The sequence below is a fragment of the Agelaius phoeniceus genome, chromosome 2 (assembly GCF_051311805.1).
Source record: "Agelaius phoeniceus isolate bAgePho1 chromosome 2, bAgePho1.hap1, whole genome shotgun sequence".
In the NCBI taxonomy this organism is placed as follows: domain Eukaryota; kingdom Metazoa; phylum Chordata; class Aves; order Passeriformes; family Icteridae; genus Agelaius; species Agelaius phoeniceus.
Genome location: NC_135266.1, coordinates 17,061,435 through 17,083,495, shown reverse-complemented (window position 1 = coordinate 17,083,495; position 22,061 = coordinate 17,061,435). Strand labels below are relative to the sequence as shown.

Below are 22,061 nucleotides of genomic sequence, written 5' to 3'. Positions count from 1 at the left end.
TAAGTCTTAGGCACAATATGCTTCATGTATTACTCCTTTAGATGAAGTGTATGATAGGAAACAAATCCACAGGGGAGCTGACAGCCCTTACCTACCAAAAGCTGGTGAGATACCTTCTGTAGGCCATAATGGTCATCACTTGAGCTTACCCTTAACAGTGTGCTGTTGAACACCTCTTACTGCACAGTGCTTATGATAGAAATGATTAGAGGCTTGTTGCCACACACAGCTCCATCAGCAGCTCGTTGTGCTCTCCTTCTCCCCATCCCTTGCTAGCACTGAGTGCAGTTTCTGCCTTGAGGACTGTAGAACACTCTGGTTTGAGCTTGCATGTTTCCTAATGCCAGTCAGGATGGCATTAGCCATGCTGCTACCAGCACACACCCCTTGGTGCTCCCATCACATTCCTGCATTGTCTGACACAAAGAGAGAGCAGAGCTTTCCCTCTGGCTTCTCCAGATCCCCAGCACAGCTCCCTACCTCCCAATCCATGATCCCACAGCACAGCTCCCTACCTCCCAATCCCAGATCCCCAGCACAGCTCCCTACCTCCCAATCCCAGATCCCCAGCACAGCTCCCTACCTCCCAATCCATGATCCCACAGCACAGCTCCCTACCTCCCAATCCCAGATCCCCAGCACAGTTCCCTACCTCCCAATCCCAGATCCCCAGCACAGCTCCCTACCTCCCAATCCCAGATCCCCAGCACAGCTCCCTACCTCCCAATCCCAGATCCAAAGCACAGCTCCCTACCTCCCAATCCCAGATCCCCAGCACAGCTCCCTACCTCCCAATCCCAGATCCCCAGCACAGCTCCCTACCTCCCAATCCCAGATCCACAGCACAGCTCCCTACCTCCCAATCCCAGATCCCCAGCACAGCTCCCTACCTCCCAATCCCAGATCCCCAGCACAGCTCCCTACCTCCCAATCCATGATCCCACAGCACAGCTCCCTACCTCCCAATCCCAGATCCCCAGCACAGCTCCCTACCTCCCAATCCCAGATCCAAAGCACAGCTCCCTACCTCCCAGTCGTGTGCCTGCAGCAGTTGCTGCTGAAACCTATGCCAGCCCTCCTGCCACTGCTGCAGCTTCCCATAGTGCAGTGCAAGCCCTCTTGCTGCCATTGGGAAAAGCACTAAAGACAGCAAATCCTGTTCTCAGAGAACAAAACTGTTGGTTTCAAGCAAGGTTCTGTTAATTGTCCATTTTCTTGTCCAGTGATCAGGTTGCGTTTCCTTAGCAGGGAAGTGACAACTTAATTTGTTTCTGCATGTCCAGCAGCTTCCTAACCAAATACTGAACCAAGTGCTCATCTTACACTGGGACATGCAGAATACAGGACCTTCTTAAAATGATAAACACAAAAAGATTGTCATGTGGAATTTTTGATCCAGTCCTCTCCATTACAAAGGTCTGATTTCTAAGAGGAAAAAAAAAAGAGTGGTTTCTCTGTCTGCTCAGTAATGAATATGCAGCTGATGCTTTGCTAACATGCATCACTTACATTTACTTAATTTATTTCTGACGATATTTAAAGATATTTGATCAAACATCGAAATACTGTTGTACTTATGTGTCTCAAAAGTGTATCTAAAACCAGTTCTTGAAAACATAATACACTTCATGTTCATCACATTGTTTATTTTTTCCTCAAGGATGCCTTTCTCTGATACAGGTAACAGAGAGTAGGGAAATGTGTGTGATGGGGTCATAATTCAGCTGAGCTGACCTTTGCAAATAGCATATAAGCAATAGTGAGCATATGGATTACCATAGTCCAGTGGGGCCCTTGATTTAAAGAGCACAGAGAAGTTGGAGGAAGGGATCTGCTTTCAAAGCTGAGACAGGATCTAGACCTGAAGAAAAGCCATGAGGCTGAAACTGCATATTCAGCTTTTTCTTATTTCAAGATTTACCAAACTCTCCTTAAATTTCTGTTTTAACTAATTTTTCAACAATGTTATTGAAAATCATACTTTAGTGTCATTTTGCTGTACCCCTGCAGTTAAGCACTGTTAATGACAAATGTAGCTTGGAAGTGAAGCAAACCATACATATTTCAGGTGGCTGTGCACCTTAAAGTATGCTCATGTTATGATTATTTTGGCTCAGCTTTGGAAATCAGTTGATGGAGGAGGAGAGGGAAATAATTTTTTTCTGAGGTCTATGGTTTTCTATGGATGACTGAGAAGCAGATTGAACCAGCTGGCTCTTCAGAGTGAGATTAAAGGGCTCATGGGATGTAAAGACCAAAGTGCATAAAAGAGAGGTACCCAGGGGTAGGTGTTACATTTCAGTGGATCACAAGTCCAGAATACAGAAAGCAAAATATGGCACTTTGACTTTGCTCCTATGTTGAAGTGCTTTTTAGTAGAATTTATTTCAGCCTTTAGGAAAACATTATTTTTCCTGTCAGAACCTCCAAGATAATCAACCTTGGTGAGTTACTGAATCACTGGTTATTCAGAGTGTGCCAAACATCTCTACTCATATCACAAACTTCCTACATTATGTCCACATCCAACTCTGCTTCCATAGTGCAGCTGTATTACAAGGGACAAGGACTGTATCACTGGGTGAGCAGAGCACAGGGTGATGCAGCTGATGCTGTTGTGGCCTTGACTTCACAGCTCAGGGCATGCACAGGATTATTGTGGCAGGCTTGAGTCTCGGGATGCTGTGAGGATCTGGCCAGTTTATGGCAAATAGCAGCAGGGCTGGCTTCTCTGCTCAGCTTGCTGCTGCCAGCCCATGCTGTTCCACACTCTGCTGGGCAGGCACCTTTACAGGTGGTGGCTGCATCTCTTTTTACTTCTACGACAGCTGTTCAAGCTGGTGGATTTAACTCTGTGTTTCTTTTTGCTTGATGGCCTCTACAAGGCTATGGTAGTTCCTTCTCAGGATGTCTCCATTGCCAAAGTCAGCATTTTATTGACTTTGTATCAGTCCATAAGCTGTGCTTAAGGTTTCCTGAGAGCTTTCACCAGACACTGATGCCATGATGCTTCTGTCTGAGGTCCCTATGGTGACTGTACATAACCTGAGTAAATAAAGATGGACAAAAGGCCAGTTTAAATAGTGTGGATACCTCATTATCTTCAGTTCATGATCTTTTAACCCAAATTCCAGCCCAAAGCTCTCTGCACCCCAAGCCATTTTGAATTGATGTTTACAGTAAGACATTGTGGGTTGCAGAATGAACTCTTTTATTAGATTCATCAATTCATATTGCTTTCCTGTAAAAAGTCATTCAAGTTTTGCCTCAATTTTGTAAAGAGTTCTTGGAAAAATTATGTATGGAAAAGCACTTACACATAGATAAGAGGGGTTTTTTTAGATATGCTATTTTGAAGTGTTTTCCTTTTGTGCTTAAGGCTGTGTGTAACTTCACTGACATCTTCTGTGATCTCTAGTAGCACATCTCACATTTAGCAAGTCTGCAGTAGCTTCTTGGTTTTAAGGATAATTTTATCCATATCGGTTTCCCAACTTTATTTGCCATAAATATTTCATATCCTACAAGCTGTTGTAGACTTAGGATACTGGCAGTGCCTTACTTCTGCTTATTTCCCATGCCATGCTGTAGTATATAGAACAGATAACCTGCAGCTTTTGGAGATAACTACTGTGGTTTTTTTCTGGGCTTGTGGAGAATGGGTTTCAGCAGCTTGGTAAGTTTTCTTCATCCTGTGTTCCTAACTTGATAGTAAACTTAAATCATCAAGGAGAAATGGCATTAAGGTGGCCCCAAAACTGTTGTGCAGATCCAGGGCTGTGCAGAGAAAATTTGTGTAACATGGAGGTGCAGGAATCACATTAGGAAGACAATAGCTATGCAGCTGATTTGAAGTGACACAGATTTCAGATAGAAAATAACTTTGGGTGCTCATGAATAACTGCAGCCAAACATGTATGCACATTTCATATAAGCCCCTGTTGTTATTTTTCTAATGGAAAACAAAATAATATTTTATTACTGTTGGCTTTTAAGCCTACAGAAGTCATTTACCACAGCTGCTTTCTCTGGGAGATTTTGTAACATATTTATGTTAATAGGAATTATGGATGAACACTGAAAAGCAAATATAACTTTAGGATTTTAGCCAACATCAGCTAACTATCTGCAATGTTGCCCAATTAGATCAGTTTTCCTGTATTTAAATTACTGTATTTCAGTATCTTCCTGTCCAACAATGAAGGCGTATCTTCAGTCCTGCTTGTGCTGTATAAGGGAATTTGAAAACAGTGGGACTGGAAGAAAACTCTGTGTATCTTGGCTGAAAAAACTGATGTTCCTGGTCTCTTTTCCCAGAGTCACAATTTTAAGCCTGTTGATTTTGTAAATTCACAGTGGTTTCAGTGGTTTGTGCTGCACTTTTATTTCTGGAGACCTTGGGATGTGTTTGTCCCACTGATTCCATGCTGGCAATTTTGACAGGCACTGAAAAAATTATGGGTGAAGGCAAAGCATTCAAGTGAAGTAGAGTAGGTAGGCAGCTGTTAACATTACCAAACTGAAGTACCCTGAATACAGTGCAGCTCTGAAGATTAAAATCTCCCTGTGTTACATGAGCTCAGAATTCAGCTGTCAGTTTAGTGGCCATTGTAACCTTTAGATGTTATTGATTTGCTGAAATCCTGGAAATGAAGCACTGCAAGGGGTGATGGGTGGGTCACCCTGCCCAGTCACAGCCCCTGGTGGTGTTGGAAAGCAAAGATAGTACTCTTTTTAACATATGAAATGTTCTGCTCTCCAAATGTTACTTGATACTTCATAGCTCCTTGAAGCTTTTTGGCCATTCATCACCCAGAATTGCAAGTGAAAACTGGGACCCATTTCAAAAAGTTGTCTCTACTAACATGTCTCCACATTCTGCTGAATCCGTGGAGAGCCACGAATGTGGCTCAGGCTGGATTTTTAACCATCAATTACATGTGCCCATGCAGAGGCCAAGAGGTGGGGAAGGACTCCCATCCATCCTGCTGAGACCTCTGGGCCTCCAGGGCAGGATGGCCACGTGCAGGCTCCGTGCTGGGAGATGGTCCAGGTGTCCCCCCCACACCAGTGTCTTTGGCTACAGCAGAGATACATGGAGGATGAGGTTGGACTTGCTTACAAGGTTGTTTGGAGAAAATATTCAGGAATTCCTTTATTCTGCAAAATTACATGAGGACTTTCAAGTGCTGGCGGGACACCTTGAATTTTTCAGGAAGGAACTTTTCTGTTACATAAATAAAAATTGCCCCTGCAAAAAAATGAATATTTTGCTTTTGGCACCATGCAGTTTTATGCATGATTTTATACAATTTTATACTCTCCCAAATAACTATTTTATATTTAATGAAAGGAATATTTTTTAGCTTGCATTTACAACCACTGTGCAAAGAAAGGTTGGGTTTTTTTTTTATTATCTCCTTGGTTTTGGCTGCAGAAGAACATATGTTGTATAAGCCGTGCAATAGGTACTGAAGAGGCATGTAACAGTAATGAAACTGAAAGTCTTCTATAACATGAAAGATTTTGCCATCTGCCACTTTAATATAATACAAATGGATTATCTTCCTCTCATGAAAATTATATATTAAATCTAAGACAGCCAGACAAAATAAATTGTGATTTAAGAAGTGGTGGAAAGTAGCACAGTTAAAATTGAATTTGAGGAGTAGTTGATGGATGCTGTAAAATCCTTTCTAAAGAGGTTTCTGGAAGAGTGGAAGAAGGCGAGTATCTTAATTAAAATGTGTTGTAACAATTTTTTAATTTGGCTTCACATTTATCATAACAACAAAGAAAGAAGCTAAGAACCCAATGCCTGTATCTCTAGTGGAATGCACATATCCTTTCTAGCTTACGTTAATCTGGTTTTGTGGAAGTTGAAGTATTAAAACAGATTGTTAATGCTTCCATCTGGGTCCTATTCTTTCCTTGTGAATGAGCTGAACATTGCAGCAATTTGTTTGTATTTACTGCCTTTCTCCACAACCTTATCACCAGCCCTCAGATAGCTCAGGGAAAGAAAAAGCTTATCAAAACTTCAGGGCTGCACAGTGCTGAGAAAGCAGGCAGCACACTCAGACCCTGGCAGCTTGTTGCATTTGCATCCCTGTGGTTTTTTTTTTCTGTTTTACCATTTTCAGTTTTTGTAATAAGCAATAAAAAGAATTGATGATTCAGTGTGGGATGCAGGAGACTCACAGAAACTGGAATTGAGATGTCTCGACTTCCCAGAAATTGGCTTTAAGCACAAAAATACGAGTGTTTAGAAAGGAGCAAAGTACCTCTTAAATGAACTTATGCAAAGATGATAGAAGATTGCAATGGGCACATGCAGAGTGTTAAGCATATTTAGTAGCCTACTTTTCCTTACAGATAAGCTGTTCTCAATACCTTTTTTGCAAAGCTAAGCAGTGGCACTATATAGGTAATGATTATGGGCTACTCCAATGAATGCACAAAGAGAATTTCATTTCTGCGAGTAGTGCCAGTGACTACAACGGGACTATTTCCATGTGTAAAGTTAGCCTGGAGCACAAGTGTGGGTGAAATTGAATTGTGGCAATGATTGAATATGTAGACTTGACCTCTTGAAAAAAGGTAGGAATTCCTATCAGGTGACTGGAATTACAAAAACTTGGTGTAGATCTTCTGTTCTGGAAGATCAGTAACGGATTGTCTTGAAAAGTGGGTGTGTAATCTATATATAATCCAACATTGCAAAGCAAAAGAACTGGAAATGTAAGTGAAGAACCAGTTGTTAAAATACTGTGTTCTCTTACATTTATGAAAATCTTTCATCTGAGGCTCTCGAGGCACTCAGTGCTTGAGTGAGCATTACATATTCTTGTAGAAAGGAACTGTTAAGTATTGTCACATGGAGTGGTGAGGAGATTATCAATGGCTGCTCAGGGATCATGCCATGAAATAATGAGCATTTGCAACTCTTAATACTCTTCTTAACAATGAGGAATTATTTGTTCTAATGCTCAGTGTTGGCCATAGGCTGCAGGTTGGGCTCTATCTGTGGCCATTGCACAGAAACTTTGTTGGCCAGGTCTACCTTCTGCCCATAAGAATGAGAAGGGTATGGCTATTCCTAGAAAAGTCAAGACTGTGCTAAGGAAACAGGAGATACTGTCTGCTAGTATAATTGGACTGGTCTCTGCAAAGAGAATCTCTTTAGCAGATTTGGAATAAGAACACCCTCTCGCTCTTTTCTGTGGTGTCTTACCCTGCTTCCCAAAATCAAGATACCCACAGACCTGGTCTGCAGACTCTGCAGTGCACTATAAGAAGTGCAGAAGACCAGAACTTTTGCCCATCTCCTGTAACACTGTATGTGTTCCCAGCTATACCAGATAGCACAGCAGTGTTCCCAGCGTCACTAGTTTACTCCACTCTGAGGATGTGAGACACCTTCATCAAAGCACTTCTGCACTACCATAAATGGAGTTTCCCTTAGAAGACCATATTGCATAATTTATAATTAATAAACCAATGGTGAAGAATTTAAACCCGAAAATAATTGTGTGAAAATTTTAAGACGTTTCTGTGATTGGAGGGAGGTAATTTATTGCCATGTTTCTGAACGAGTTGTGGGCACACTATGCTAAGCATGATATTAAAATGATGAAGAACTAAAGGGAATTCACCTCAGCTGCTCCTGAAGGACATCCTTTTCCTGTACTCCACTAGAGGACCAGAGTACTGCTGAGTCAAGCTCTGTCTGCCCAATACCAGCAGGCTACAAATACCCCACATCCAAATCAGTGAAGGAAATCTGTGAAGAATCCCTCTGCCAAAAGAAAAAGCAAGAGTTATTTTTCCTTTAAGATCTGTGTGGGGACCATGTGGGGGACACATCAGCTTGCAGATGTATTCACAAAGCCTTCCAGAGAGGGCTTTGTTGGGTGGGCTGCACCAAACCTTCTTTTCATGGTGCGTGTGCCAAGCGCTCAGAAGTGGCCTGTCCCAGGGGCCGCTAGGTGGCACTTTAGGGACATGGCAGTCGCTTGGCTTGATTCATTATGCAGGAGCTGCATCACCAGAACTGGGCGATTTTTGGGTTTTTTTTGTTGTTTTTTGTTTGTTTGTTTTGGGGTTTTTGTTTTTTTATTTGGTCTTGGTTTGTTTGGTTTTCTTTTTGTTTGTTTTGGTTTTTTGGTTTTTGTTTGTTTGGTGTTTTTTTTGTTGGTAGGGTTTTTTTGGGTGTTTTTTTGGTTTTTTTAAGCCAGATGTAGCTATTTCTTTATTTTTACCTGCCCCTGCACCGCTGGCTGCTGAACTTTGCAGTCCTCCTGTCCTGGCAGCAGGGAGATGTGGCCAGCCCAGTGACCCAGCCACAGCCATCTGGAACCACAGCCCTGAGCATGGGCTGCAGGCTGGCCCTGACAGACACATCCCAGCACCCAGCTTACAAAAAATGTCCTGCTCTCACAGATTTTGAAATCTTACCCTTTTTGACATTTTGACTGTGATTTATATTTGCCTTCACTAGAACACAAGGTTTACCCTTTCTTTTCCTTTCCAGTTCCCTTTGGTTTAAAACAGTACTCTCCTGCAATGAGACCATTAAAAAAAAAAAAAAGGAAAAAAGAGAGGATGGTTCTGCAAAAGTCTGTGTTCTGTTTTGTTTTTTTTTTTTTAAATTTTCTTTCCTCTCTAGGCGTCTTATCTGACCATGATTTCAATTTTTCTGATTATTTGAAACTGGCATCATAAAATACCAATCTGTGCAGTTACTTCTACGCTGTTGGAACAAACTGGTTCTTCAAAGCTGCAGTTTTTATCTATACATAAATAACATGGAGTTGGTCAGGGTTTGTTTTTTTTTCCTATCCATTCTGTGGAATAAGTTAATATATTCTTGTTTTTGATGCAAGGTTTAGTGTAGACTCTAACAAGACTGTGAGCACCAGAAACTGCCTGCCTGGCCAGGTTAAGGCAGGTATTTAGTGCTCCCTGTCACTAAAGGGTCATTAAAAGCTCTCTTTCCTGTACCCTTGCACTTTTACGTGTTGTGCAGCAAAGCTACACCATGAGGACTTTATAGTATTTGTATTACATATCCCTCTGAAGGGCTGAATTTACTCTTGCTGTCCCTAAATGAATGAATGGGTCATCAAATTTATGTGGTCCAGACCTACTGTGTGGTTCTGTTCATTATTTGAGCTTTGCCATCCCCAGATCATTCATGAAACCCTTGTGGACTTTGCCAGGCTACTGTTAGCAGTGCTTAGAGCCTTCATTTCTTTCAAATATATAAAAAGCTACTGTAGAAATCAGGGAGGTTATGGGCTATTCAGCTTGCTGATAAAGAAATATTCTGTTGCATTCAATGGACTTTTAAAGGTCTTTGATTTCTATAGATGCACAAAAAAAATTGCTTTTTTCCATTTCACTCTATTTGACCACAAATCTACATTTACAGAGGAAGACTTTCAATATATAAAAAGCTTTTCAAAATTCAAATGTATCCAGTAGTTATTAAAATTTTAAAAAATTAAGATATTCATATTCAAATACTGGAAATATTATAGTGTGAGGGGCTCTTTGGGTTTTTTTTTAACCATCAGGTAACACTGCAGATGTAGCACACTCAAAAAAGGGTGGGAGAGAAATCTTCTCAGTCCCTCTCTCCTGAGGAATTTCACATGTGTTTTAAAGAAATTGGTTTCAAAACTTTCTCCTCTGTGCAATGTTTGATACTGTGTGGTTGGAAATGAGCAGTACCACAGAACCACATTGCCCCTGCACCTTTTTGTACAGCTCTTGCTGTGTCTGTTATGGAAGAAATAAAAATGCTATAGAAAAGTTCCTCCTTTTTAAATGTACCAAATTCAGTGCTTTCTGTTGTTTTTATTTAACTTACAGTTAGGCACTTGGGAACTTGTGACTGCTGCAGAGCTTGGTGGGCCTGTGCAGAAACCTCTTGGCAACAGTGATTTAGGTTCTTCGGTGTGCAACAAATTGTTATTATGGCTAAAATCCTGGCCCCTTAAAAGTTTGAGGTTTGCCTTGGACTTGGTTTTAAACACAGGATTGCACCTGTGTAGAAATGATCCTCATTTGAGGAGGGAGCAGGATGGCAGGTTGCCCCTGCTGCCTGGGGGCCATTGCCAGCCTGGCTCCAACCTGGCAGAAGCTGGGAAAGAGGAGAAGAGGCTGTCTGTCTGACTGTCTGTCAGTGCCAAGAGCCTCAACCTCCTGCTCCTACCTGCCTTCCCCATCCTGGAGAGCCAGCCCATCAGTTCTGGACAGAAAACAGCCACACCATGTTTACAATGCCATGTTTGCTGCTGTGCACCTGGGGACAGGCAGTTCTAAATCCTGCCACCCTCGCCGGTGCTGTGCCCTGTCCTGGTGGAGGAAATCAAAAGGTGCAAAAATCTTTCATAAGAGGCAAAGCAAGTGATTAATCCTCTGCTTTAATTTGCTTCTCAGTCAGATATTTTGGGGAATCAGGTGTTTTGTTTTGCAGATGTGTAGATCTGGGTGGTGGGTTTTCAGCTGCGTTTCTGCTTGAAATGTGAGAAGGGAGGAGGGAAGACTTTTCTGCTTTTTTATGACTTGTATTTTCAGTACCTTTGTTGGAATTTTTGGTATGATACTGGCTTTGTCACTCCAGCCTCACAAACTTCAAAGACAGAGGCTTACTCCTGTGAATTTTCATTGGTTTCAGGTGATAATAAGGTGACAGAGCATATCCAAGGTCTTTCTAGCTTTTTTCTATTCTCTTATTTTTTCACTGTATTTAGGCCATAATGATAATTCTATAAGAAATTCTGGGTACTAGATTGTTTACATTCAGAGACATGGTTCCTAATGCTTCACTAAAAACCTTTTCTCCCATTTTCCCAGCACAATAAAATGCAAGAATATGGTTTCATTAAAAATCTGCAAAAGACATATGTCATCCATTCAGCTGTCACCCTAGATCTCAATTTTCCCTACTGTTGAATTGTTAAAGTAACTTTTCTTTTGTGTGTAACATTTTCTTTCATTGACTTTATTTTAAGTGACTGCTAGTCATTTTCTGGGTGTAGCAATGACTGATTTGTTGTTGCAGACAGAGCAACCATCTGAGGTTGAATTACATCCTCAGATGAACAGACCCTCATCACAGGCAGAAGAAAACAGTTCAGCAAAAAAGGTGAGATCTGCACACATTGTACCATTATGGAGTGATTTTCCTTAATCAACAGATGTGGTTGTTTTAAGTTTAAAAGCAATTAAACAGAGGGTTAGGTTTATGTTTTTACATGTTTACCTTCTCTGGAGGTCAAGACACTGGAGGAGAACTGTGATCATATGTGGTATCAACTCACATAAATCATTAAGAAACCTCTTAGTATGTACACATTGATGCATGTGCTTTGAGAGTGACAGCTTGCCATTTATTTCAAATCAATAGGGGCTTGTGGAGCCTTAGGGAAAACAAAAAAGAGTTTGATTGTACTCCAGCCCTGTCTCACTGTAGTTCCTCCAAATTGTGATGCACTTCTTGGTTTCAGTTATTGAGGATTTGATTTTGATGTAAACACCTGTTTGCCAGAGGTCAGGATCTGCCACTAAATGTACATAGACTAGGAGAGATTTGCTCAAGATGTGCAGTTTCTAATATGTTTTTGTATGGACCTATCAGTTGTAAAAAGTAAGCACTGAAATTAAAATAGCACAGTTCAAAGGGCCTTGCTTAGGGGTGGAGTGGCCTTAGCAGTGGCTGTGAGCATTTTCCCTCTCCTCATCATGCTCTGACCACCTCCTTCCACCAGCCCCAGCCAGAACAGGTTTGGATAGGGGGCAAATACAGATCCTCCCCATTCTGGCCCCTCCTGCAGCCAGGGAGAACCTGCAAGACATTTACTCAGCCCAACCAAGAACTTTTGGCAGGTGCTGGATGTACCTTGCCTAGGGAGCACAACTTCTTAGTGTAACATGGGGGGGTCCAGTGTCATCATTTTTTGCATGTGACTGTTCTTTCTGGGCAGTGTCCTTGCTCTGCTTGTGCTCATCATATGCTACTTCCAGCCTGGCCCTGCTCTTTCCTTGCTGTCCTAGGGAAATGAAGTCTTTGTGGTGCTCCTACCTCATGCTCACTCTCATCCCACCTGGTTCCCTAAAATGCAGTGATGCCCCAGGCTGTGGGGTATGGGAGGCAGGTGGTTGTTGCACTGCTGAGCCACCTTCCAAAGCCTGGTGCAGCAGCAGAAACCAGCCAAAGAGCCCCTGCCAAGGGATCTGCTTGGACCATTGCTTATACTATTGTGTTTGAAAGGGGAGAGGGAGTTACCCTCTGGATTTGGTAGGGTTTGAGGTAGACTGGCATTGTGTGTTGGGTATTACTGTTGTGGAAGGCATATGCAAGTTCCCCCCTTGCTGTATGGGGCGTGTTCCACCCTTGCAGGGAGCTGTGCCTGTGCAGAGGATTTCAGAGCATGGCATTACCAGAGGTCTGTGCAGTCATGATGTGCTGACATCCTGATCAGAACATCTGATAATATTTTTAGATTTTTTTTTCAGTAATTACAAAACTCTTTTTTAATGTTTAAACCTTTTTCCTTATAATTCAAATTCTTTTTATAATGGCAATCTTTCTGATATGAATGATTCGTGGTCTTATATTGGTTACATTTTGTATCTATCACTCATAGAAGTCTCTTCTTGTGAGTCAGGCTGCTTACTACAGTGTTGGTTGTTTTCCTTGTAATTGCTTTGTCATTATTTTCTTCTTATTTTATTAGCGTTTGGTGAAAACACAGTAGTGAAGGTAGTCTAGCACAGTAAAATGTGTGATAGTGAAATTTGGTCATTGGTTTTGTCTTTGATGCTGAAAAAAACCTGTCTCAATTCAACTTTTTGAGTCCTAGCTTTCTCATTCATGAAATGAGGCAGTAATAGCTATATCCCTTGTGAAATTGATCTAATAATAAAATACACTAAAGAGGATACATTTATATTTGTAATTTAAATCAGCTATAAGGTGGTAAAACAACTACTCATTGCAAAAGAAAGGATGTCTTAATTTATAATAATGAAAACACTTCTTACGACCGAAGTCATAAAAATGCAAGACTGCTTTACCTAGAAAACACAGACTATTTCTCTGATGTAACTTATCAAGAGAAATAGCTGGCCTTTATACTTCAACATGTTAATTTTGCATGGATAATGTAATGTATTTGTATTTCAAAACTATATTCAATGTTCCTTCATGTAAGAGAGGAAGGGAGAAGGGAGAGGCTCCATGCCAGACATGTGAGGCAGTGATTTGGGATATGCAAGTGATTAATTATTGATTCTTTCAAACTGAGCATAGTCAAAAATAAATCTTGCTCTGGTTTTAATGCTTTTGGGTCAACTGGGGGCTAGTACATGTGTTTATACCTCTCCCTCCACCTCCACCCAATGCACACTAAGCTGTACAGCCCAGTTGTGAAGAGCCTGTCATCCAGATGAAGGTAAAACACCCTTTCATTCATGAAGGGATTGCAGGAGTTATTGTTCCCTATTCAAAGTCAGAAACCTGAGAGGCTATTACCAAATTGGAATTAAGCTCTGTACGTCTTTAAATTATGAAATCTTAACCAGCTGTCAGCAATTTATGTGACACAAGTATTTTTCTAGCTGAATGATGGGACACATATGGCCTGACTTAATGTTGCTGTGCTTTTTCCTTTCAGGAGGTTGTTCTTGCTCAGCCACCCTCCAAACCCGCGCGCAGGAAGCTCCGGACAGAGGCACAAGGGCTGGAGACCCCTGAGCTTTCTCCCACTATAAATGTGACTTCTTCCCTGCCAGCAGTCAAGCCTCACCTCCCAGTCCAAAAGTAAAAGCCTGTACCAAGCATGCCAAAGTGCAGCATGAGATCTGATGTAGCAGGGTTTGCTCTTTGTATAATTTTGCACTTAATAGTTCTGTTTCTGAGAATGCTTCACAAGATACAGATTCTGAAATCTACATCAGAAATCTACGTCTGCATTCTGAAATCTACATCTTCTGTAGATTCTGAAATCTACCTCAGTCTTCTCAAAAGCAGACTAAGCCTGTAGTGACTGTCAGTGGTATTTGATACGTAGATAACCTCTTCAAAGGTGTCCTACTTCTGTACCTGCTAGACATGGCTGAGGAGCAAGCCTACACAACTTGTCTAACACAACTTGTCTTATATGTGAGGGTCTGTGTTTCTGCCTTGCGTGTGTCTTCTGGAATTTGCTCCTTCATGTGGACAGATATAACCAAAAACTGCCTAGGAAGCTGAATTATGAAATGCTTGGTGTTGGTCATATCCTTGTGATATTTTTTCATTGTGAGGCATGTTGGAAATGGGCTTGTCACTGGTGTGAGATGAGCCACAGACCACTGGTCTGATAATGGCCAAACCAACGTGTGTTGTTTGCTCTTGTAAATACAGCTGTCAAGGCTGTCAGCTGACTTATCAGATATTTCACTCTATGTGTATTTAATAGTGATGGAGAAGGGGCTGTACAAGTGGTAAGCAAAGGCACTTGAAACCCTGTTGGGTTTGTGCATCTCCTTCAGATGAAGCACTGTGCAAACATTATACCCCACCATCACCCAGGGCCTTGCAAAAGACATCTGATTCAGTCTGAAACAAAATCATGCTGCCCAAATCAATTGAGCGTTTCTTGGCAGACTGTTTATCAGTAGACTGAATCTGTGCTGCATAATTGGAGATTAGAATAAGTAATAAGACTCCTAGGATGCTCTTAAAGTACTATTTTGTGCTTTGGGAGTACATATTCTATAGTGGTTCAAAGATAACAGCATTTGTTAACATCTCAATCCTGTCTTGTCTATATCTTTCCTAAAATGTTAAAATGGCCACAGACATATATTGCACTGCTTTCATTTTTTTCCCTATCATTTATTACTTTATAGACTATGGAGGGTAGTTTGCAGGAAAATAGTGAAGCAGAAAACTGACAGTTCACTGGAAGATAACAGCATAAAGTCGTGTCACCATGCTGAGGAGAGTCTATTGCAAAAATCAGTGTCATCATCTCTGTTAAGAGAGAAGAGCTAATGGGGACTGTGTGCCACTGGACCATATTTAAATAGGGCATCTGTTTTAGATCTATTCTGGCATTAAAGAGCTCTTGTTTACATGAGCTCTTCCTCATGTAAAACTTTAAGATAATTTACTTGGAAAGGGGCTTGGATATTCAGTCAGTATTTTCTGTATTTTCTTTCTTTTTTGCTGTTGTTATCTCTTTTGCTTTGAATAGGTTGGTCCTTATCTACAGCTGTCTCTTTTTATACCTGTCTGCATAGCTGTCATATCCTCCAGATCAGTTACCACAGCCTACGAAGCAATAAAAACTCTTAATTAATAAAATAAGTTCTTAAAATAAAAAAGGTACATCCTTTATGTTAGCAGCAAAAGAGCTGAGGAAGTCAATCAGTCATCTTCCTGTTTGTGATGTGAGATGGTTTTGGTGGAAATGACTGCTTTGAATAAAAGTATTAATTTTTGAAGTAAAGAAACATCAGAATCAGCAAAACTCTGAGACAGAATTTTCATGCCAATGTCCTTTCTGTCTGTATAGAATGATTTTTGAATTTTCTGTTAACCACTCCTGACTCTTTAAATTCTACAAGTCTCTGAAAACAGCTAATGCAAAGATACTGCAATAAAAGCAGCTATGCAGGGATCATTCTTGAGCTCAATGAGAATGCAATGATCTTGAAATAATTGAGACAGCCTAAAATATTTCTGTCATTCAGGTTAACAAGTTTCAAATATTCCATTCAATTCGGGCATCTTATTTCAGTGTTACATTTTTCTTCTCTTAAATCTGTAGTTTGTACCTTGTCTTTGACATGTAGTCCAGGGTGCAGAGAGCTATGCAGAATGGGTGGCTGCTCTTCTGGCATCAGCCAGTGCTGAGACTCTTAATTGAAATGTCTTGTATTTATCTGTCTGGCAGACAGTCTTCCAAGCAGAAAAGGGCTATTCAGACCGCTATACGAAAAAACAAAGAAGCCAATGCTGTGCTCGCCAGGTTGAACAGTGAGCTCCAGCAGCAGCTGAAGGTAAGGAATGCATTGAAAATCAGTGACAAAGCTCCCTGCAATCAGTTCTGTGTCACCTCCAGCAGTATTGAAATCAGAGCAAAAAATAGGACAGTAGTTGAAATAAGAACAGAGATGAAAGCTTTTAGTGAGAACACATTGCCATCATTCCTTGGGTCAGGTCTTACTTGCTTCCATCTTCAGCAGGCCAGCGCTGTTACTTGTGTTTTGCTGCAGGAAAAGACAGAGAAGTTTGTCTAAATTCACTAAAGAGAAGAAAACTGAACTTGTCCTTCAAGTTGTATTGCTGTCTGGAGGCTTTCTGACAGAGCAGAGCTCTGCTGTTTAAATGGAGACCAGAAGGCTTGATGGGTACTCCTCAGGCACATTTTGCACTGAGGCTCAGGGGGGGTTCACTCCTCTGAGCCTGCCCCCATGGGGAAGCAGACCCTGGAGGAGCTGCAGTCCAGCCCAGCTCCCACATTGGCAGGGGAGGTCAGCAAGAGCCTGCCTGGCTGCCCTTTCCTGGAGCAGGGTGCTGCATGTGAGCATCCCCAGAGCTGTAACACACCTCTCCTCCTGCAGGAGGTTCACAAGGAGCGCATTGCCTTGGAAACGCAGCTGGAGCAGCTTCGTCCTGTCACCGTCCTGTGACTTCCTGCATGGCCGAGCAGGAGCAGAGCAGTGTCCAGAAGCCTTGCAAGGAGGGGAATTCTGTGCAGCTGAGCAGGGTCTCTACCAAGGCAGGGGGGAGCACTGGCCTTGCTGGCTCTCTCTTTGCCCTGTTACACACATTTTGCCTTTGCAGGTGAGGAAGGTACAGAAAACTAATACATGACTATGGAATATTTCCGAGTGGGGGGATGCTTTGCCTTCTTTCCTCCCCCTTCCCAGCCTAAAGTGTAAATGGAGTTTATCACTGAAATGAATAACCTAAGAGTATTCTATTTATGTAAAGAATTCCTGATTTATATGCATTTTGGCAGCACCTCCTGCCCCAATAGTTAAGAGATACAGCATTCCTGAGTTCTTGCTTAAATTGAAAACTCATCCTCTGAGATGGGCTTCTGGATGTTACTGATTCCTGTAGGATTGTATCATTGTAGAGTACCTGTGGATTTAACATACCACAGGAATAGAACTTGCAAGATGTACAGAATCTTTATCCTCAATCACATGTCAAATAATTATTTTCTTAGTACAGTTTATTATGCAATCACGGATGTATTTTAATGTTAGAGAACTTGTATTTTATTAGTTCAAGTCATATAAGAGAACAGTAAAAAATACTAAAATATAATTATTTTGGAAATTAGGAAAAAATCTTTTTGAGCTAGAGCTGTTTCTAATCACCAGTATTTGAGCACTTGCTTGCAACTACCAGTGTCTCTGCATTCTTTTAGCATGTTTGAGATGGCTGGTGTATAGCTTTTTTCTTTTCTTTTTTTCCTTTAACCAACAGTGTATTTCTAACAAGAGGTTAAAAATGCATTCAGGGCATTTTTATAAAAGCCATTCTATGTACATTTGTATTAGTTTGCTTTGTTGTCTTAATAGCTGCTGATTTGTTTTAAGGATGTGTACAAGAACTGTATTTCCAGAAGAGGGAAGATAGCAGAAGTGCTATGTATGAGGCTATAAAATGTGAGATGGAAGTAATTGCCTTTTACAGCAGGCTTTTGTTAAGGTTCCTTTGCACGTCAGTGGAGATGCTGCTGATAGGAGAAAGCTGCTAATGCCCATCTGTTTTCTAAAGGAAGAAGCAAAGATTAATCTTTAACCTGCATTTGATCCAGGGCCAGCTGAACCCTGTAGGGAGTTTTTCCTGGATGCAGTGGTGGCTTTGGTCTCAGTTCTTACAGTGGAAGCTGGCTATGAATGTTGCAGTATTTCTTGGGGCAATACTCTTGGATTGGGTGACTTCAGACTAAAAAATGTCAGCCCTGCTCCCACCATGGGTATGGTGTGCTTTACTGCAAGGGGATGTCACCAACTGTTGTCCACCTTAAACTTGCCCCTGCACATGTCTCACTGACCTGATTTAAGTGTATGTGGTTGCCTTGCAGAAACCTTGCAGCAGTCTTGTCACCCTTGTGGGTGTGTTGCTTGCTCCCTGTAGCTGTGGGATGGCCTGGGGCTGAGAGGAAGGAGAAGCAGGTTTGAAGCAGCTGGGTAACCTCTCCTTGTGGTGTGTCATGGAATGGCTGCCATGGCATATCAGAGGGCACCAGAGCAGCCAAAAGTTTTGTTGAGAGATAAGAAAGGCATCACTGGGAGTGTTTGAAGTGGTAAGGAAACAGTCTGCTTTGCTGAAAGGAATGTGGAAGGGGGACGGGAATCCAGAAGTCTGCAGGTGAAAATAAGCATTGGCAGAATTGTTACTGAAAGTCTCTTCTTGTAATGCACTAGTTTTGATTCAACTAAAGATCACTGTGTCAACAAGCCACAGCTGTTCTCCTGGATTTGGGACTTCTCTCATGTGGCTGCTGCATAGCTGGGGTCAGATGGTCATTCTTGGTCAGTGACAAAAGTGAGGAATGCAGGCTTTTCTGGGAATCTGCAAAAGAGCCACTGCCCTCTTGCTAATAGTGGTATTGCTGAGAATTTATCATCATTTATTTCATTTGTTCATAATACTACTGAGTCATTCCTGAGATTTAATGAGGTTAAGTGCTTGCCCTGTTTGCTTTTTAGTTCATACATTGTAATTTGGTTAATAAGACCTTACTATTTCATAGGAAATAATCATATGGCACACTTGTCTTTTGTTTTATGGGTAATTTTTAAAGGAAGGCTTTTAAATTACTGCAAAGAAGTGTGTACATTGCATTTTTAAGGCAGTAGAGGACTTCTTCATGTTTGAAAAACATTTATTTCACCTTTATTTATTTCCCATTTATTTCACCTGAGTTCTTAATGGAATAGACACTCTTCAAGGGAAGAGTTGAAGAGTCTCCTTTATACTGTCTTTTTCAAATGTCTCCCTTCTAAAGTCCAGGATTTTTTTTTTTATTCATTGGAAATTATGATACTTGCTTAGCCAACAATGAAATACTTGCTTGGCTGTTACTTTACCACTGGATTAATAAATGAAAGTATTTAACAATCCCTGCATTTTTAGTGTTGCAATCAAATACTCCACTCAGCTTCAATGACTAGAGTGTGAGTTGATTTGTATTCTTTTTGGTGAAATATCAGCTATGATGATGATACACCACTTCACACATCAGTAAAGTGAAATATTCAAGGAGAGGTGTTGATATGTTATACATATGAAGCAGGAGGTTGCTCTTCTGTATGTCTCAATGGTTAAACATTTATGGTAGCCCACACAAAATGAAAAAATGTGTCTGTTCTTGGGAAGCTGTTAGCATTTTGAGGAGAGGAGAAGGCATCATGGAGCTATGACAGTGCTTCTGTCAGTTGCTCCATGCAGCCATGCTTATGGCTACTGTTAGCAGACCCTGGCTGGTCAAAATTCACATCTAAATCCAGTATTACAGATTTTCTTCAAAATTACTTTTTCTTTAGAAAAAGAGAAAAATCATAATTTCTTGCAGAAGCCTTTACATTCTCAGACTTTGGATGGGAAGTGCTCCTACATCCAAAACCATTTGGTCAGAAAGTGAGACCTCACAGGCTTGATGTTCAGTGTGCTTCCTTGAGCTACATGTGAGTGATCAGCTTTAAGCCCCTGACATCCCTGACCCAGAACAGCAAACTAAGGTTTGTCTGCCCCAGCTGCCAGCCTGCTGAAGGAGTGGGATCACATTCCTATGCATAGTTCTCACTGTCCTCAGCTTGTGGTTTCTGTAGGTACATGGGCAGAGCACAACATGCCCAGCAAGAGAGCCTAAGTGGGAACAGGAGCACATCCTTGCATCTGAGAGCATGTGCTGACCATGAGCCTGGTGCCCCTTCTCAAGTCTTCAGTGGGCAAATAAATATTTTTGTCTACAGAACAGGGCTAGGCAGAGCAGATAAGGATCTTCCTCAGTGTGTCTGTGTGTGTGCACTCAGCTGTATTCCATTTGTTCATGCATTTCTTTATGGGTCTGTTAACATTCATATCACCTGATGCCTATATTTGTTTCAATCTATGGTAATTCTGTGGTGAAAAAAGAAAAATGCCCAGCTAAGTGTAGTGACTGATTGCCTTTGTAGATAAGCCATTTTTATTTGAGCCTTTCAAAATAAATAGACCTAGTAATTAAGCAAGGCAAACAGTTTCAATTTCTGAGGCATTCCTTTATTAAACAAACTACCTGTGAACACACATTAATCCTTAAGGATCAATGTCCTTCTCCTACTTATTAATATTATACTAGGATGCAGTGGAAACATTACCAACTCTTTCCAGAAAGTTCTCAGTTCCCCCTTCCAGAGAGTTTTGGTGATGTAACAAAAGTGTGTTTAGTCAAGGCAGCCTTGTTACTGGTAAATTGTTAGATGTCCTGTTAAAGTCAAAATATTATCTTCAGACTGCATGGCAGTAGTTTTCCTGTTGGAAATTCTGTATCTACATCAGGGAGAGGAATTTGTTTGGCTATTAGCCAGACAGTTCCAGCCTGACTGATGATCAGAGGGCTGGAGCACCTCTCCTGTGAAGACAGGCTGAGTTCAGGTTGTTCAGCCTGGAAAAGAGAAGCCTCTGAGGAGACTTAAAGCACCTTTCAGTACCTAAAGGTGCTGCAAGAGAACTGGAGAGGGACTTTCTGTAAGAGCATGTAGTGATAGGACAAGGGGGAGTGGCTTCAAACTGAAAGAAGGCAGGTTTGGATTAGATATAATGAAGAAACTCTTTACTGTGAAGGTGGTGAGATACTGCAAGAGGTTGCCAGAGAAATTATGGCTGCCCATCTCTTGAAGTGTTCAGGGCCAGGTTGGATGGGGCTTTGAGCAACCTGAAGAGTGAAAGGAGCCCCTGTCCACAGCAGGAGGGGTTGGAACTAGATGATCTTCGTGGTCACTTCCAATCCAAACCAGTCTCTGCTCCTACAACACTGCCAAGGCTAGCCAGCATAGGGTGATGGGGCTGTGCATGGTAAAATGACCACAAAGGGATGGTTGGGATTTGGAAACCTTCATGGGAAGCATTTAGGATGGGCATAATGTGAAAATTGCCTGTTGGGGGTGCATAGGGAGCTTTCCTCTCAGCTGAGCTTCCAAAGGCAGAGATCTGCAAAAGTTGCTAGCTGGGGAATGAGGGATGTCCATTTTCCAGTACCATCAGCCTTTCAATCTCCAGCACACACAGTCTTTGACAAGAAAACACATGGGTTCATGAAGCCACATATTTTATTGGCTAAAGAGTAAAATATTTTTTTTCAGGAAAAGAAGTAAATCTTAGTGATTTAGTATCTTTGAAAAGAGATTATGTATTTTGAAGCTTTTTTCAGCTATCTTGATATGTGCTATGAATATATGCATTATGTTTTACTCTGTTACAGATTTTTTGATACAAAAAAGTTGTATTGCAAGCATTATGGTTGTTAATCTAAAAAAATGCCCCAAGGCTATTATATATTTGAATTTTAACTTATAAATTAGATAGCCAGATTTAAGTAATTTGTTTTCACAGCTGCAGACTGTCCCCATGGTAAGCTGCAAAATGTATAATGTTCTATACTATGCCCATCTAATTTTGGAAAATGTATGTGATATGAAGCTGGGTGCTACATTAAAATAAAAGCGTCCAATGAGTTCAAATTGCCTTGCTTTTGTGGTTTATTTAGGATGTTGATGGTACAGATCTGCCAGGAGACCAGAAACTGTGAGACCCAGTGGAAAAAATACCATGTTGAAATGGCTGACCTTCAGCTTTGAAAGATTAAATCACTTACATGGAATTGTACCTACACAATAGAGAAGAGAGAGACTTATTTAAAGTGACTTGGGCTCCAGTTAAGTCAAAACTTCATGTTTGCTTTGTCAGGTCTTACTTAGTCAGAATTCAGACATAATTCCCTGATTTAGCCCAAAGAGGGACACTTTTTCACCACTGTGAAGGAAAAACCATTCCC

At 41.3% G+C, this 22,061-nt stretch overlaps 1 protein-coding gene across 2 annotated transcripts in view; it reads left to right on the top strand.

Moving 5' to 3' along the window:
* Positions 1 to 21,747, top strand: part of REPS2 (RALBP1 associated Eps domain containing 2) — a 96,527-nt gene extending 74,780 nt beyond the window's left edge. Inside the window, exons 15-18 of one of the 2 annotated variants that reach the window (XM_054627849.2) lie at positions 11,072 to 11,155; positions 13,686 to 13,831; positions 15,954 to 16,059; positions 16,624 to 21,747. In XM_054627849.2, coding sequence (XP_054483824.2) covers positions 11,072 to 11,155; positions 13,686 to 13,831; positions 15,954 to 16,059; positions 16,624 to 16,692 — 405 coding nt within the window. In that variant the 3' untranslated portion in view covers positions 16,693 to 21,747. The remainder of the gene's footprint in view (positions 1 to 11,071; positions 11,156 to 13,685; positions 13,832 to 15,953; positions 16,060 to 16,623) is intronic. The other variant, XM_077172860.1, reaches the window with a different exon arrangement.
* Positions 21,748 to 22,061: the final 314 nt, after the last annotated feature.